Consider the following 18,937-nt stretch of genomic DNA (forward strand, 5'->3'; position numbering starts at 1 on the left):
AGAGGCGCGGCATGGCCAGGTGGTTAAGGCACTGGACTCGTAATCCGAGAGTCGCGGTTTCGAATCCCCGTCACACCAAACATGTTCGCTTTATATCGTGACAGTCAATCCCACTATTCGTTGGTAAAAGAGTAGCCTAAGAGCCTTACACTGCTAAATTAGGGATTGCTAGCGCAGATAGCCCTCGTGTAGCTTTGCGCGAAATTCAAAACAAACCAAACTAACCATAGCGAAGACAGCCAATCACTAATACCCTAACGCCCACCATCTGTTACTGTTGTTAGGCGTCACAGCATAAATTGCGCGAATAGTTCTGTAGTAACGTATGAGTTAAGAAACGGTCCGCAAGCTCGAAATACAGATCTGAAAAAGGTCAAAGTCAAAGGAGAATCACCACAGTCAAAAGTTCGATAATCATGGGGAGGGTCGGAAGTATATAACTCCAGAAAATGTTTTAAACTGCTCTGAACATGACACGACGTAAATTAAGATACTCACATTAGTTTGTTAAACGATCTACAATTTTATGTGCCCCTCTATTGGCATAACGGTATATCTGCGGACTTACAACGCTAGAAACCGAGTTTCGATACCCGTGGTTGGCATATCACAGATAGCCAGCCCACTGTAGATTTGTGCTAAACTTCAGGCAAATAAAATTGTATTTTCTACCTTAATCCTTATACCAGGCTTTACAACTCAGACTAATTACCCCTTTTGGAACCAAAAGTTAAATTCAAGTTGTAACAGGAGGGAATCCTGAGCAGCCGCGGCACTTAAAATTCCTTTAGGTAGAATTGGAATAAATTAATCCACGAGACCTTTTCCCAACTTTTTATTTGCTATATTTTTTGGGCGCCAGCAATAAGCGTTGGGCCTACTTACACCCGATTCGATTTGATTACTCGTCAAACTTTCTACAAGCCTACCCACAATTCGAAATCCGTTTATGCAGAATTAGAGTAAATTAATATAATTGAAAGGCTGCGACCTCCAAAACTTTAATTAAATCACCAGTCTTTTAAGAAATGACAGAGTTATGAGTTAAAGTTAGTACTTGGAAGTCTCAGAACCAAAGGAATGGAATTCAGTCAAACTGGATTAATGTCACACGTGGGATATGTCAGGGCTCAGTCTTAGGACCTTTGCTCCTTTTGATTTACATCAGTGACATAGATCGAGGAGTGGTTAATAAATTGCTTAAATTTACAGATGATATTAAGGTATTGGGTGTTGCTAATCGTAAAGAGGATGCTACAGGTTTACAAAGGGATTTAGATCATTTAGTGAGTTGGACAGATAAGTGACAGATAGATATTAATTATAATATATTATATGATGTAAGTTATCATAATTTGAATTATAAGTATAATTTGGATGGGAATAACTTTGACAGTTTCATGAATGAAAGGGATCTTGGTGTTATAGTTGATCAGTCTTTAAATCCATCCAAACAGTGTGAAGGAGACAAACAGGAGTTTAGATGGTGTCAACAGAAATATCAAATACATCTCAAAAGAAGTTATAATGTCATTGCATATGTCACTTGTTATGCCACATTTGGAGTATTGTGTTCAGCCTTGGGCTCCTTACCTTAGGAAGGACATTGAATCGTTAGAAAAGTATTGCTTGAATGGTGTCCGAGATGTTAGGGTTGTTATACGAGGACAGGCTGAAATATCTCAAATTATTTTCACTTGAAAAAAGAAGAGGCAGAAATTGAGGTGTTTAAGATCATAAAAGGAATTGATGGTGTTGATGCATCATCGTTTTTTTTGTATTTAATAGTGACAACAGTTGGACAAGGGGACACAAATATAAATTTTGACAGGGTTCGAGTCATATTAAGCTGAGACAGTTCTACTTTTCTAACAGGATTGTTGGCCTTTGGAATGGGCTACTTTCATATATTGTATAGGCAGCAAATTTAAATGAATTTAAGAAAAAACTTGATAGTTTTTTTTATAACGGCTGACTTTAAGACTGTTTAAAAATATTTTAGTTTAGAGGATGGAACAGCCTAGATGGACCAGTAAATCCCATGTTGTCCCACAATGTTATATGTTATGTTAATATACAAAACAATAATGTGTTTGCGATGCCTTAGAATTAGAAAAGGGAGGGTTAGTGATAATGTCACTAAATGTATTAAGTGCTTACCACTTGGTACGTTAGATAATTATATGTATCTGAAACGTTATATATATATTTTTAAAAGCCAGTTTCGTAAGAGGGCTTGAATTTGATCTGGACCATTACGATGACACTTAAAAATGTTTATCAAATTAAAATATGACCCCTTTTTTCAAGAAGAGTTAAACACCAGGTTTCGATACCCGTAGCGGGCACAGCACAAACAGTCCAAACAAAAACCTCCAGAAGATAATGTTTTTTATTATTTGCTAACCTACTAAAAACATACACTGATTTATATACTGAATAAGATTCGAATAAAAGATAAACATAACACTGTCTCGAAGTACTTCACTGAAGAAACACACCGAAGGTTTTCTGCTCAAGCACACAACCATAATAACTTTCAAACACACTGTTCTACTTGACGATTTGGAATTACGGGGACTAAAGTGTAGATACGTTGACTATCTTTGTTCCTTCTTTCAATTTTTTGTAATTTTGACCAGTTATCAGGACATCCCGAAGAAGAGACTGTTTAGTAACAGAAATAAAACTATATAGGTTATAACCAAGAAATTATGGTATATTCTAAATAACAGGTCACGAACCACGGAACCTCTGATCCACAGTCCTGCACGCTGACCACTTGACAGCACAAAACCAAATATTGATGTCAGCTGGGAAAAACCAAAAAACGTTGTCATACGCACAAACAAACAATGCATGTTAGTGCACAGAGATAAACACATGTTTGAACAGAATGGTTGTGTTACAATAGTGTCAGCGCGTGGCTTGAGTATGGACTTTTCTGAGTCTGATAAAAAAAAGCCATGCGTGACCTGGCTGTTTAACATGTCCTACTATAACTTAAGGGTTAACGCTTCATAATATACTTGTCGTAGACCAGCTCTGCCTATTTTGGAGCGTTATAAGAGTGCTGGCGAAATTCCATAATTAGATTCGAGTAGGCGGAAGGTGTTGTTCACTAACTTCCTTTTTTCTAGTCTTTCAGTTCGGAATTAGGGATGGCTATTCGTAGAAGTCTTTACGTTGCTCTGCGCGAATATTCGAAACAAACTGATGAAAACTGCTAGTGAGATTAACGCCATACACAACTCTGCTGACGTACAACCACTTTATGACAAAAGGTCGTGCACTTAAATCCAGGAAAACCAACGTAAAAATGAACTAGCATGATTGCTATGTAAAACAACATGGAAATGAGCCTAAGTACCTCTTATCGCTAAATATGTGTTATAAGTGTAGCAGTCAGCAACGTACTGCTAGACTTATTTAATATATCATTTATTTAGTGTATACGTGTGAATACATACAAGATATGTTACAAAATGAACAAGTACTGGAGTACAAGGAATTCATACAGCAAAGTGTATACCAGTGCAAATGACGAACGTCCAACATGAATGGTCATGTCCCTTTAAGCGATGTCAACACCTTGTCTTCTGTCACGTTCTCCATTTGATTCGTACAACGTGCAGGAGGGAGGATGAGGTGGAATCTTCATATGTGACCCATCTAGACCCCGATCAAGATAAATCCAGTGAAATGTGACAAGTCGTATGTACGTACAGTAGACAAGTTTGGTTGTGTCATTACTCGTGCGTGAAGACATAAACAGAATACATTTGGTAACTATTGTTCGATCGACATTTCCAACTTACCGACAGCAGTTTGGTTTCGAAATTAAGCACAAAGCTACACAATGGACTATCCGTGCTCTGCACACCACGGGTATCGAAACCCAGTTTCTAGCGGTGTGAATCCTCCATTGTGGGGGACAACCAAAAGCAGAGGCTTACAGCTTTAATTATGGCAAATAGCAACGACACCAGTGTATAAAGGTGAATATTTGTTTTATTATTAAGTTAATAACTGTATTTCTGAAGGATGTAAGATACTGATTCTGATAAAGTAGCTATAAAACAAGATGGAAGGTTCTAGAATATCACCTTTTTTTAACTGCGTAAACTATTATTCTTTCCTTGATTGTAACTTTGTATAATAGTGTGAAAATACCAGTTTTTAAACAGTTTCTTCAACAAGCTGGTTTATTATCACTGTGTCACTAGTCGTGACGAGTCAGTTTGTAACGGCCATCACTTTTCCATGAAATAGGAGTCGTCCTTCTTTCTTTAAACAAGATCTGTAATGTACAGCTACGTTAGGGACATATACAATACACATAACTATGTTAGGGAAATATACTCTCCTACATAAAACCACTCAAACCTATAGTCGTAACACATCTACATTCTGACGAGTTTTCTACTGTCATTACTTGATTATAAAGGTAAAAATACGTGCTTTTGTCAACATTACGTTTCATCATTCTTGAAAACTAAAAATAAAGTACTTTTGAGACGTTTCCGTTATGTTGTTTATACCCGATGCTCTAGTTTAAATACTGTAAACTGCTTATTAAATACCTACCCCAGTAGTAGTTCAATGAAAAGGATGAGGAAATGTGAGCGAGAATGAATAAACTGAGATCGGGGTGAAGAAAGAAAGTCATATGCTGTCAATAACAAACATAATCTAATTATAAAGCTGCCCCCCAAATGGCACAATGGTGTGTCTGCAGACTCATACCACTAAAAACCGGATTTCGATACCCGTAATGAGCAGGGCACAAATAGCTCTTTGTGTAGCTTTGCGACTAATAACATAATAAACAAGCTTACTAAGTTACCATGGTGAATTACATGTATCGTCGTAGAAACCCGGGAGATTACTGAACTGTATACGATATTCTGAACTTATGTTTTTGTGTTTTGTTTTTCTTCATTAATTCTGGAATTACGGAACTTTTTATACCGTTTTCTACCCGTAGGGGCCCACATATTGAATAATATCAAATAGTTCAAGTTTCTGCCTTTTACAATAATCAATGTACAGAACTCACAAAAAAATATATTTTTCTGTATAAATTTACACACCCGGACAAAGCAGTAATTAACGGGTTGTTTACAACGTTTACGGTATCGGTATCCTTGTTATGTGTAATACAGGAGTGATTATTTTAATCGTTTGCAACATATATAGTATCTTTGTTTACACTTTTACGTATAACTCACGTTTTAATGACTTTGTAACAAAAAACACCACGAACACACAATAATTTTGTTACATTAATAATGAGTTTTAAAAGTCTATAAGGTCCACATACATGCATCGGCAACTTTAGGGTTAACGAACCTAGAGTCGTGTAATATTACGTATATACATTCACTCTGTTGAACAGAAACAGCAAAAAGTCATAGACATGGATCCATAATGTGACTCCTTCACTTCATTAATTGTTATGTTGTATTTCACTCACTGATTTACACACTGACAGTCACCTAATTACAGAGCAACTAGTGTTATGGTTACTGTGAGGAGATTAGAACTAGTTTTAGGCAAACAAGATCCAATAAAAAATCGTGTCAAACTATTTAAATATTTACAGTTGCAGCGATAAAACTACAAGCATTCCACTATAGAAAATCGATTCAAGTTCTATCTAGATCGTGCAATCATAACGTCCGTTTGATTCTTCGATCGCAAAAAAAATATTTTGATTATAATTTATCTTTTTAATATTATAAAGATTTCGGTTTTACAGTTTTTATTCAGAATAGAAGATTTGTTTGTTTGTTTTGAATTTCGCGCAAAGCTAGTCGAGGGCTATCTGCGCTAGCCGTCCCTAAATTAGCAGTGTAAGACTAGAGGGAAGACAGCTAGTCATCACCACCCACCGCCAACTCTTGGGCTACTCTTTTACCAACGAATAGTGGGATTGACCGTAACATTATACACCCCCACGGCTGGGAGGGCGAGCATGTTTAGCGCGACGCGGGCGCGAACCCGCGACCCTCGGATTACGAGTCGCACGCCTTAACACGCTTGGCCTTGCGCGGCCCCAAAATAGACGCACAAAATCATTAAGGGTCTTTGTAACCAATAACCCTGAATTTTATTTTATTGTTGAACTTGTAAACCAAAACCACTTCAGAACAATCCAAAACTTTATCTTATGTTGAACTTGTAAACCAAAACCACTTCTGAACAATCCAAAACTTTAGACGACATCTAAATCTGTAAGTGGCCTTGCTGGTTGTTTTTGTTGTTGTTTTGAATTAAGCACAAAGCTACAATGGACTATCTGTGCTCTGCTCACCACGGGTATCGAAACCCGGTTTTTAGCGTTATAAGTCCGCAGACATACCGCTGAGCCACTGGGGTCCCTTGCTGGTAGTTTGTTACGTGAAACCTTACTGTGTATTTTGATCGTAGGGGTGGTCGTTATCTCTAGATGTAGGTGAGTTGTCTATTTACTTAGAAATATAAGAAATAAACAGATGAATAAATTATTAACTGGTTACAACTAACTTATCGTCATAAAGAAATACAAAGCCACCCAACACTAATGGGTTATATAACTTTTACAAGACAATCGTTATTTTTATTTATTTTTAGAAATACTTCACACATCATACAATGCGAAGCATATCAAGAAACTCACGTACACACTTTACTGGTTCAAGGTCATTCTAGCAATAACCGCTTTAAAACTTTCATAAAGCAGCTCATTATTCATTAACTAAGTTTCAGTCGAATCTGACAGGCGTCAGGGTGAACACATGCAACTTGGAAAACCCATTCAAATTTTGATCACAAGGATCATATTGCTAAGCCTGATGTAAGAGGTTGAAGTACTTCTTGTCGAAAATGGATCGCAATTCACACAAATATAGTGACAAATAGATAGATCGGTTAAGGCAAGTTAGGTCATAATTTCCAAAGTGGCGACCACTAGCATGTAGTGGCTAGAGTATATCTTCCGCCTAATCACTTCCGATATTGTCACAAATAAAGTACCATATTTATTTACATGTTCAACATTGTACATCAGACATATAGAGACATTTGCCTTTTGTGAATAACTTCCAATCAAAGCAATTGATAGATTAGAACTAAAAATTATCCCAGACCTGAATATAATTAATAACCTTTATTTTATAACACTTTGATGTTGTTGTTGTTGTTTTGAATTAAGCACAAAGCTACATAGCTATCTGTGCTCTGCCCACCACGAGTATCGAAACCCGGTTTTTAGCGTTGTAAGTCCGCAAACATACCGCTGAGCCACTGGGGGGCATAACATTTTGAAATGAAACATTATGTTAAGATGGTTATATCTAAATTCAGGTTTTGTGTTTTGTTTATAATGAAGGGATTTGTAATCACGCTTAATTATAACAATAATTTGTATACATATAAACGAATAACTTGGCAGATAAAGTGTTAGCAGTTGTTGTTTGTGCACAATAAGATAACCATTTGAAACTGATCTTTTTTTTCTGTTATTTACGCACTACTGTCACTTCTTCACCTGCCTTACTCTCATCAGTAGAATCTCAGATGCATCAAGCATGTTGGAAGTATGGTGTTGGAAGAGATATGGCTATGTAATGGTAACAATGAATCCTCTAGTTACTACAGAACCAGAATCCCAGGTGATCAGATGCATCAAGGGTGTTGATGGTGTCGTTATGGAATGGGCATGGCTCTGTCATTGTAACAATGGAACCCCTAGTTACTATAGAGCCAGAATCTCAGATGATCAGATGCATCAAGCTTGTTGGTGGTGAGGTGTTGGAAGGATATAGCTGTGCCCTCGTAGCAATGGAACCCCTAGTTGCTATAGAATCAGAATCTCAGGTGATCAGGTGTATCAAGCATGTTGATGGTGTCACGTTGGAAAGGGCATGGCTCTTTCACGGTAGCAATGGAACCCCTAGTTACTATAGAACCAGAATCTCAGATGATCAGATGCGTCAAGCATGTTGGTGGTATCGTTTTGAAATGAACATGGCTCTGTCATGGTAACAATGGAACCACTAGTTACTATAGAACCAGAATCTTAGATGATCAGATGCATCAAGCATGTTGGTGGTGTTGGAAGAGATATGGCTGTGTCCTGGTACTGGTAGCAATGGAACCCCTAGTTATTACATAACCAGAATCCCAGGTGATCAGATGCATCAAACATGTTAGTGGTGTGGTATTGGAGGGTTCTATAAAAATTTAACAGCGTGAGAATACATTCCCGTGAGAATACATAGTACACGAGCAGCACCAGATGTTTAACCAACTAACGTTGTTCTGTAACAGATCTATTGGGAATAGTCAAGAGGAGTCCGATCTGTAAAAACATGCGGCGCATCTCTCATCACGAAAATATCAATGTTGTTGCACGTGACACCAATTGGGTTTGGAATTTATGTACATGTATGTACATTATGTACACGTCACATTACATTGTACAACAATTTTTTGAAAAAGTTTTGCTTTCTGAAAAGTTTTTGCTGATTGTGACAGGTACCTGGTGGGTATGCATAAATATAATTTTGGTTTTGCTTCATCACGTAGGAACTCTAAGAAATAGACAGTTAACTGTTTACCGGCAATAACGTTTATGTTTCTAATACGCTATTAAGTTCAACATAATTAAAAGTGTTTTGCTCCTGATTTTCGTTTGTATTCAATGTCCGGTGCTTCACGTTGCAGTGTCCAACAGTAGTCAGCAAGCATTGACGAATTCCAGTTGCCCTAATATCGTTTTTCCATTGTAGCAATGTCCTGGTGAAACTAAAGATTTCGATGAAACGGTACGTGATGGGCAAATTTGAATGTGATTTTCGTTATCAGCAGCCAAAAATCTATAAGGACCATCCAAAGCAAAAACTTTGTTGTGCAGTGTTATTAATTATTCAATTGATTTTGGAATATTTTTAATTTGGCATTGTAAAATCTTGTTGTTTCATTTGGAGTGTTTTTTTTTAATCATTGGCACCTTAGAGAAAATTTAGAACTTAGAACTGGCCTAACTAACAGAAAGGTTGTTTATATTTTCTACTAGAACATAATACATTAACATTTTCTCTCTTGCTTGTTTATAACACTATTTCCTTACTTCTGTCTTTGTCCGATACTATAATGTCTGGTAGTTCTCAATGGTCTCTTACAATAGACACATTAGGTTTAATACAGTAAGCGTTTTGACTCCATAACGACTTTTTGGGATTGTATTCTCAGCAAAGTGGGGGCAACTTTGGACAGGATGGTATTCCTCCAGTTCTCTAGCAATCACCAGCCTCCCATTTATAACCCTTAACGACTCCTTCTATCAGCTAAACTGCAACTTCGACTTGTCCATAGTTATACCCTTTGTTTCTTTTCCTTTTTCGTTTAGATAGGTGAACGCTTCTTTTTCGCCTAGAATTTTCAAAACATTTTCCCACGTGCACTTGTTCTGGCATGCGTGTATAGGTTTACTAATGTAGAACCGACTGTGGAATGTGGCTGAACTGCTGTAACGCTAGTTACACGTTGTCTTTCCCTCCGTCGTCACTAAATTCTTTCGTGCAAGATATTGTTGATAGATTGGCCCAATTTTCTATACCATGTAACCTTTTTAATAAGGTTAACTGGACTCCTAGATAACTAGATTCAATATTATAAGAAAAATATTAATAAAAATGAAAAGATGAACAAACTAGAGAGTTACATAATACATGATGAACCAAGTCCTAAGTACCTTAACCCTCTAAGCATCATAAATAAGAAACTTACAGGCCAAATAGTGTTAGATTTGCTGAATCATAGACACAAACGTAGCTCTATTTTAAAGGGATTTTGTATGTAAAAATAGGATTATGTGTGTGTAATATGACTACGAAGTGAAACTGTATTTGTTGTGTTTTTTGCTCTTGTTTTTTTTTTTTTTTAATTTCCTTCAAAGTTACACGAGGGCTGCCTGCGCTAGCTGTCCCTAATTTTGCACTGTAAGACTAGAGGGAAGGCAGCTAGTTATCACCACCCACCGTCAACTCTCGGGCTACTCTTTCACTAATGAATAATGGGTATGGCCGTTATAGCACCCCACAGCTGAAACGACGAACGTGTTTGGTATGACGGGGATTCCAACCTGCGAGTCTGAGAATACGAGTCGAGCGTTCTGACCACCTGGTCATGCCGGGATGAACTGTATTGTGAACATCGACTAATAATGCGTTGATACATAAGTGAAACTAGTGAAAATACATGAGTTAAATATTACCCCATGAATTGAACGTGGCACGAAAAGGTAATGTTAATTAAAACTGCGGACAATGAACAAAATGTAACATACTGTAAGTGATACAACAGTGTAATAATGGTTATTACTTAGGATTCAGCAATGATGTAAAGATAATAATATCATTTTTCCAGAGTCTGGAAAAGGTCAATGCCGAACCTGACCATCCCTGATCGAAAACATGGTCTGAATCCCGATGAAGATAATCTTATCAAAGGGCAGAGAATTATAGCTTACATTTCCGTTTGTGTTAGTAACAGTACATGGACTGTGTAACTCTAAACTCTAGTACAGAGGTTGAGTGTCCTCAAGGTCAATGAAAATCATAGGTCAAGGTTACATTGACAGTAAACTAAATAATTTGAAAACGTTTAATCCAAGGTGTGTGAATATAGGTCAAGGTCACACTGAAGGTCTTTTTTCATTTTATTATAAAGTAGCAAATGAGGATTTTATACATGATATAAAGAAAACTATAACTTTGAAAGTGGGGAATTGTTTGGTGTGTGTTTAAGATTGGTTACTTCAAAAGCAAACAACGTTGCGGGAAGGACTGAACCATCTCTCAGTGCCTTTTTATCTTCCTGGTACAACTATGTTAAAACTTTTCAGTTCGTTTTTGTTTTATTATTATTGATGTCCTCAATTTTCTCGAGTTAAACAACTATTACGTCACGCAAGGTATAACAGTAAATTAAGATGAAACACTTGTTGGCCAGATTGGTGGTTAGGGCGATCTGCGAGCAGCAGGATCCAAACCCGTCACTGAACACTCTCGCCCTTTCCCATTTCTGATGATGACGCAGTTAGACGTCGAAATATGTTCAATGTATGAAACTGTTCTAAATCTCATGGTATTTTATCCGTGTGTAATAAATTATTAAATAGAAAATGTTATTTTAAGACTGAGAACGGATTAATTTTCTAAAATATTTGTGAAGTTTATTTATTTCAAGTTAAGCACAAAGCTACACAATGAGCTATCTATGCTCTGCCCACCACAGGTATCGAAACCCGGTTTATAGCGTTGTAAGTCTGTAGACGTACCGCGACTACACTTGTGTTAAATTTTCAATTACGTAGACGTATAAAAGAAAACAAACGTTTAATGGAACCCAAAAAATAAACCCCAACAGCTACAAAAACAAAATAATATCTTTCAAGGTTAGTTCAACACCATACATTAATTTTAAAATTCTGTGTTCCACGAAGTTCTCAAATTTTTAAATTAATGTATGGTGTTGAACTAACCTTGAGAGACATTATTTTGTTTTTGTAGCTGTTGGGGTTTATTTTTCTGCTTTCCCTCTAGTCTTACACTACTAAATTAGAGATGGCTAGCAGCTAGTCATCACCACCCACTGCCAACTCTTTCACCAACAAATAGTGGGATTGACTGTCACATTATAACGCCCCCTACGGCTGAAAGGGCGAGCATGTTTGGAAAGACGAGAATTCAAACCCGCGACTCTCAGATTACGAGTCGAGTGCCTTAACCACCTGGTCATGTCAGGGCCCTTTGAATTATGTAAATTACTAGTATATTTTACGAAATTATTATAAATAAAAGGTATCACTTTATTTACGAAACTGGTGTTCTTCCGTAAACGGAAGTTAAACAGTTTTTTTTTACTGTCATTTTAGTCCTCCTTTAGCTCATCGGTGAGTCTTACATCTAAAATTCAGTTTTAGATACCCGCGGTGAGCAGAGCACAAATGGCACGTCGTGTAAGTGTGCGTGTTTAATACCAAACAAACATACAAAACAAATCTTACAGTTTCTGTGTGGCTTATAAACCTTCTAGTAACATTTAAATGATCCAAAAACATTAGTTTAAGAGATACAAGAAACCCAGATAAACACTGGTAATAAATTAAATATACTTATTGGAACAAGAAACAAACAACGAAACAGAAAAGTTTCTTGACAATAAACATGTAATATATAATCGTTATAGTTCTTTACTAAATTTCCGTCACACCAAACATGCTCGCCCTTTCAGCCGTGAGTACGTTATATTGTGGCGATCAATCCCACTATTTGTTGGTAAAAGAGTAGCCCAAGAGTTGGCGGTGGGTGGTGATGACTAGCTACCTTCCCTCTAGTCTTACACTGTAAAATTAGGAACGGCTAGCGCAGATAGCCCTCGTGTAGCTTTGCGCGAAATTCAAAAAACAAACAATCTTTACTAAAATATAAAAAAAGTACATGGAAATAGCACACGTGAAGATTTTCAAAGCCCTAGTGGTGATATTCACTAACATTATTTCAGGCATAACTCAAGATCATACAACTTTTGTATATTTCTGTTTAGTCTTTATTGAACGCATAAAAAACCTCACACTGATAACTGAACTGAAGTTCATGCCGTTCTTTAGCAGGAAAAAATTCTCTGTGCATTATTTCTAATAAATCTTTATCTGTGTAACAATTATATTATTTATATATACCCGTCTAAGCTCACCATATTTTTAGGCTTAGCTAGCCGCTTTTATAAAACGTAGTCACGATATTTAGTCCTTATTTACTGATTATTTCTTTAAAAGTTAAAATCAGATACTTCAGAAGTCGATTTTCACGCTTCAACATACGTCAGTTTAACTTAGTTGCTGTCTGTCCTCAATACACGCAAGAATCACAACGTTCGTTACTCAGTTTGAATATGGACTTCACTTTTTAGCCTTATCTTCCAAGAATCCTTTCTTTAATGAGGCGTCACCACCTTATATGGTTGAATTCCATCTGTCCCAGCGTCGAGTAACAAGCACCATTAGTAACGACAACAAAATGTATAATTGAATATTTATATTATCTAATGTTGCTGTTTAGCGCTTGTTTTTTGGACCAGTTTTGAATAGGAAGTTTATTTACAACAATACTGGTCTCATATTTCTTTATACAAAAGGGTTTACTGATATCAGGTTCCTCGTTATATAACATACAGCGTATAGTAAATTAAGAGTTTCTTTAATGATTCACAGAAGAAAAAATATATTTTGTCAAAGAAAGTCACGAAGGAGGTAGCTAAGCTACGAACAGTAAAGACTGTATGACGACATTACTTTCTCTCACAAAGACTAGAACTAGGCACGAACTAGTGATTAGCGTATTGGATGGTTCAATATTCGATATTTCTTGCCACTGAACAAGTTTCGCATCTTTAGTTGCGAAAGCTTTATAAAAGTTTTTTTTTCAATTTCCCGCAAAGCTACACGAGGGCTATCTGTACTAGCCGTCCCTAATTTAGCAGTGTAAGGCTAGAGACAAGGCAGCTAGTCATCACCACCCACCGCCAACTCTTGAGCTACTCTTTTACTAACGAATAGTGGGATTGACCCTAACATTATAACGTCCCTATGGCTGAAAAGGCAAGCATGTTTGGTGTGAGGGGGTTTCGAACCAGCAGATTACGAGTCGAGTGCTTTAACCACCTGGCCATGCCGGGCCTATAAAAGTAAGAACCAATCCAGTTGTCTGTTTCATAAATATGGGTAAACCTCTTTAAACACCCCTCTATCTGGTTAGTAGTTTAGAAATATGCATGTCTATACCTGAAGCCTTTGGGTCTCAGACCTAAACGTTTAAGTCACGTGCACATGAGGTGCAATTAAGATCGCAAATTTCTATTCCTGTTTTCATGAATCAATAGGTCCTCTCGAACCAGAACGGACCCGGCTTAGCCAGATGGTTAAGGCGTTAGACTCGTAATCTGAGGGTCGTGGGTTTAAATCCCCGCCGCACAAAACATGCTCGTCCTTTCAGTTATGGGGGTGTTATAATATGACGTTCAGTCCCACTATTCGTTGGTAATAGAGTAGCTCAAGAGTTAGTAGTGAATGGTGATGACTAACTGTCTTCCCTTCAGTCTGCACTGCTAAATTATGGATGGCTAATGCAGATAACCCTCGTGTAGATTTGCGTGAAATTCAAAACAAGCAATCCAACCAAAACTTTAGAACAAACACAAATATCCATACTACTTGTGTCAGTAAAAGTTGACCTTGTATCCTTAATTATTTGTAGCCGCGGCATATCAGCTCATTGAACGGCTATTAGTTTTTGTTGTTTCTTCAAGTACAAACTTTTAGCTCATAGCTCCGTCATCTCTTGACCGATTTTAGATCTAATAACAGCTCTGGATTCGCAAGGTCAAACCCTTTCGATTATTGTATTTACCACACCAAAAGTCTCATAAATTAATTTACTCTAATCATGCCTAAATGAATTTCACTTTAAGGGTATCTGGTAGAGATCTGGATGAGTAATAAAATCGAATCAGGTCTACTAGCGCTCCACGCTTGATAATACTAGTGCACAAAACTATAGCTAATAAATATACTCTAATTCTACCTTAGATAATTTCAAATGCCGCGGCTATTGAAGATTTCCTCTCGTTATTTTTATAGCGTGATTAAATATAAATTTTCAGATACCATATCAGTGACCAGTAGTTCCACTTACCGCTCTGTGTTTATCTCCAAAGTTAATTCCTAACTGACCCATTGCCCTGATGATGGCCATCAGACTTTGAATGGTATTACTGTGAACCACTGGTTTGTACTGAAGACATTCTTCATCCGAATAACCCATCTCATGAATGATTCTGAGTGGAAAGGTATTGAAGATCGAAATCTTAATGTCAGAAAATACATATACAATTTTATTGTTATTTACGGTATCGGAAATTCTTCCCTTATAACAGCTAGTAATCCATTATTACAGTATTCTTAATAGTGCATATCAACATTAAAGTAGACTACTTAATGAGCTTATAAGCTATGAATAACAAAACAACTGATGAAAACAAAGACAATCGCACGTTTAACAAATATTTCACTGATTGCAACCACGGCCTCGTTTTGAAGACCAAATAAGCTTGAGCTACTCTCACCCCAAGATTAACTTCCGGTTCTTAAGTTAAACAAGTGTGTACAAGGTATTTCAGTTTTCACCTTATGATGCCTTCACTAGAGACACCATGGTCGTTATAAATGAAATATTTGTGGGGCGTACAATTGCCTTTGTCTCAGTTAATTCTGTAATTTTAGAGTTCTACCGGGTATCGACGGTTTCAGGTTTTAATTATATATGAATAACTGTTTAAGAAACACGTAGCACAAGGTGGCGCGTTTCTTTTTCCAGTCTGAATCAAAATTTTATATCATTGACAGATAAAAAAAAAATCAAACTACAGAACCATATTATAATATACCATATTTATGTATCTTAAAGCATCATTACCATACAAACCACCGTTCAAAGATCGATTTACAATTCACTGAGGAGCTGAATTGTTAATGTCTACATAAAACATTTTGTACGCCAAAAAAAGCTACGTAACTTGTATCTAGCATACACCATTCTGTATTTAAGCTAACATCATGCACATGATTCATATAGGACGATACTCACTTCATCTGTTTGACGATAGTACTCTTCCCGGATTCTCCTGCTCCTACAGAAGGAGATAAAAATATGACGAATAAAAAAACAAACGAGTGATAAACCTATTGCTGTGCGACTTAGATATCTTCGTCCACAATTCGAGTACCAGTTACTTGACTTTCGTAGGTCGTGCTAACGAGTGGGAAGTTTTTAACTTCTGATACAAGTAAGTAGCTGCTTTGTTCAGAGGTTAATTATTTTGATGTTTACTAGTTCAAGTATATATAATGTTGTACCACACACTGTATTGTCAAAATTGTATATTTAGACACTATACTAATAGGAAAAAATAAGTTTTGTCGCCTACAACAGTGTTTGTATTAATTACGGACTATACTGCTGATATCATCAAATGCTGGCCTACATCTAATTGTTTAGACCTCCATCCTCCTGGAAAACATCATTCATATCCAGAGTTTGGTTCCTCAGAACAGTTAAATTAAATCCAAGTAGAATCCTGATATAGTCAAGACAGATTAGGGATTGTATTTTTCTCTAAACTTAGAATTCTGAACGAATGGCGCATTGTTTAAGCCTAAGGAGGCATGGACCAAACAAAACTAATTTCATAAATAAACAAAATCCGAAATTGTCCAAGACTCTAAACTGTGACAAGGATTTCATGACACAAGCGTGACCACAGATGGGTCTGGTTGGGCCACGGTCTGTCCGCTGAGCACTTAGGCCTACCCAATTAGAGTTCTTACGCCATTTTTTGCCTCCCTGTAACTTGTGTCCAAGAGCTTGTACATTCCTTACAGTGCATCGTAACTTCAAGTCCAAAAAAAATTTGTGCATGATTATGCCACCAGTTCGTGGAGTTCTGGCCCGGCATGGCCAAGCGTGTTAAGGCGTGCGATTCGTAATCTGAGGGTCGCGGGTTCGCATCCCCGTCGCGCCAAGCATGCTCGCCCTTTCAGCCGTGGGGGCGTTATAATGTGACGGTCAATCCCAATATTCGTTAGTAAAAGAGTAGCCCAAGAGTTGGCGGTGGGTAGTGATGATTAGCTGCCTTCCCTCTAGTCTTACACTGCTAAATTAGGGACGGCTAGCACAGATAGCCCTCGAGTAGCTTTGTGCGAAATTCAAAAACAAACAAACAAACAATCGTGGAGTTCTTTATACTTACAGACGTTGAGTACGTTATATTAAAATGTTGTTGAAGCCTTGCCGAGTCACTAAAGTCCATATTCCCATGTCCAGTCATACTCTATCTAACGACCTGGTTTCTTTACAACAGTCTTGCGGAATAGTTTCCACTTAATAATACACTGTAGTAAGGTGACCCCGGTTTACGGACTCTTTGCTTTTTTGCTTCTGATATTACCAAAGCTACATAAGAGCTATCTGCCTTGGTTGTCTCTAAGTTTTATCTTATTCGAGTGGAGTTACAAAATAATTATTTGCCTGAGTTGTCCCCAATTTTAAATTGATTCGAGCGTAGCTACATAAGGTTTGTTTGTTTGCTTTTAAATTTCGCTCAAAGCTACTCGAGGCTTAGCAATGATTCGAATCCGTGATCCTAAGATTACAAGTGGAGCGCCCCCTACCCACCTGACCATGCCGAACCCTTAAAGAAGAATAGATCAACTAAATTGTAGAATAGACGGCCAAACTATAGGATACATAATAGCAAATACATTATAAACTGAACAAAAATGCCTTTTTCTCATAAAGCCACTCCGAAATAATGTTTACATATACGCAATTGTAATTTTAAGGAGGGAAGGGGTAGAGAATACAGGTTAATAAACCCGCCACGAACACTAAATATGGTAAATATTTAGGTCAATATAGTTAGTGTAGGACTAAAATTAGATTTTCTGACTTGGAGTTTACATAAACAATAAAGAAAACCTAACAATGTTCTCTCTGTTAGAAGTAATTAATGTTTCCTAGAAGAAATAGCAACCTTACAGTTCCCTTCTTTCATTTTCAATAAAACTATCTTGGTTTATCGTATTACCCCATTTAACAAACATACATGTACGTACTGCGTTGATATTTCTTGATGACGAGAGAGCCACTTGTTAACCTGAAGATGACCTTGGAAGGTCAAAACGTTGTTCTCTGCTTATCAAGTGTTAATACCCATACCAGCCGTTCTGATATACATTTTTGCATTGATATTTGTTGCCCTCATCAGTCATTATCACATATCACTTTTATTGAATGGGAAAATATTTAATAACGTGTTTATCAGTAATCGATGCACACCAACGATTTCCTTTGCGTGCTGTATTGTTTTTGCACTGTTAAAATATTAAAAACATTTAACGTTTAAACCAGTACTTCAACTAAAACACTGAGCAGTCTGTCAACGTATTTTATCTATGGTGTAATTTTATGCCGAACAAAAACACGTAACAAGAGTGTGTTTGTGGGATAAGACGCTCTAATTCCGCGTGTCTATAATTTCGCCTTTGCTTTCCCGGTAAAAATTTTCGAGCATGCGTGTAAGTGTTGATTCTGTACTTTCCATGAAACATATTAGGAACATGTGTTTTGACTTGCGTCCAAATACACGGTGGTTATAATGTCGCTATGATATTTCTTAATAGTGTGTAGGGCCTTCTTGTGGTGCAAAGGAACTATACTAAAGTTCTATATATTGTCATATCATCATGAACTGCCCAATCTCTGTGGAAGTAGCATCCTTAAGTTGGTGTGCGGTTGCTAGGTTATCAATGGACCTACGTCTTCAGAGAAACAGCTGTCAGGAAGAGGGGAGCAGGGTGGAAGTATCAACTTTTTAGTCAGTTGTAGACATAAGCTATGGTACCAAACGTTATAAACCGGATGTTATGAACACATTCACGTGAAAACATTGTCTAGTTACCAATCATCATGGAGTCCCTCCTCATCCATATGGAGAGACTTGGCAAGTTTTTAGCAACTACAACGTGCAGCATGAATCCCAATCCGAAAGTTCTACGAGATCCATAATGACAGACTTTCAAGTCATGAACACGTGTGATAACGTGCAAAAAATACAGATGGTTATAAAGCTCTATTCAAAGTGACCATGGTAAACCAGTACAATAAGCCACTGTGCTTCCACGTGGATGAATCTAACAGAAAGGGACGTAGCACTTCTACAAATGTTTGTAGAATCAATTTTCTTTTGGGTACCCTCTCTGTCTCTGAGGATTTTCTAACAACTTGTTGGCAGCATTTCAGTTCTTGTCTCAATACTTCAACCACTTTGTTAC

At 37.2% G+C, this 18,937-nt stretch overlaps 1 protein-coding gene across 4 annotated transcripts in view; it reads right to left on the reverse strand.

Annotated features, from left to right (window-relative positions):
• Positions 1-18,937, reverse strand: part of LOC143239150 (guanine nucleotide-binding protein G(i) subunit alpha-like) — a 40,167-nt gene that overhangs the window by 14,824 nt on the left and 6,406 nt on the right. For 2 of the 4 annotated variants that reach the window (XM_076480001.1, XM_076479999.1), the window contains exons 2-3: positions 15,693-15,735; positions 14,742-14,912 (exon numbers count right to left, since the gene is read on the reverse strand). In XM_076480001.1, the coding sequence (XP_076336116.1) occupies positions 14,742-14,870 (129 nt within the window). In that variant the 5' untranslated portion in view covers positions 14,871-14,912; positions 15,693-15,735. The remainder of the gene's footprint in view (positions 1-14,741; positions 14,913-15,692; positions 15,736-18,937) is intronic. The other 2 variants (XM_076479998.1, XM_076479997.1) reach the window with 1 other exon arrangement.

The sequence above is a fragment of the Tachypleus tridentatus genome, chromosome 13 (assembly GCF_004210375.1).
Source record: "Tachypleus tridentatus isolate NWPU-2018 chromosome 13, ASM421037v1, whole genome shotgun sequence".
Classification (NCBI taxonomy): Eukaryota; Metazoa; Arthropoda; class Merostomata; order Xiphosura; family Limulidae; genus Tachypleus; species Tachypleus tridentatus.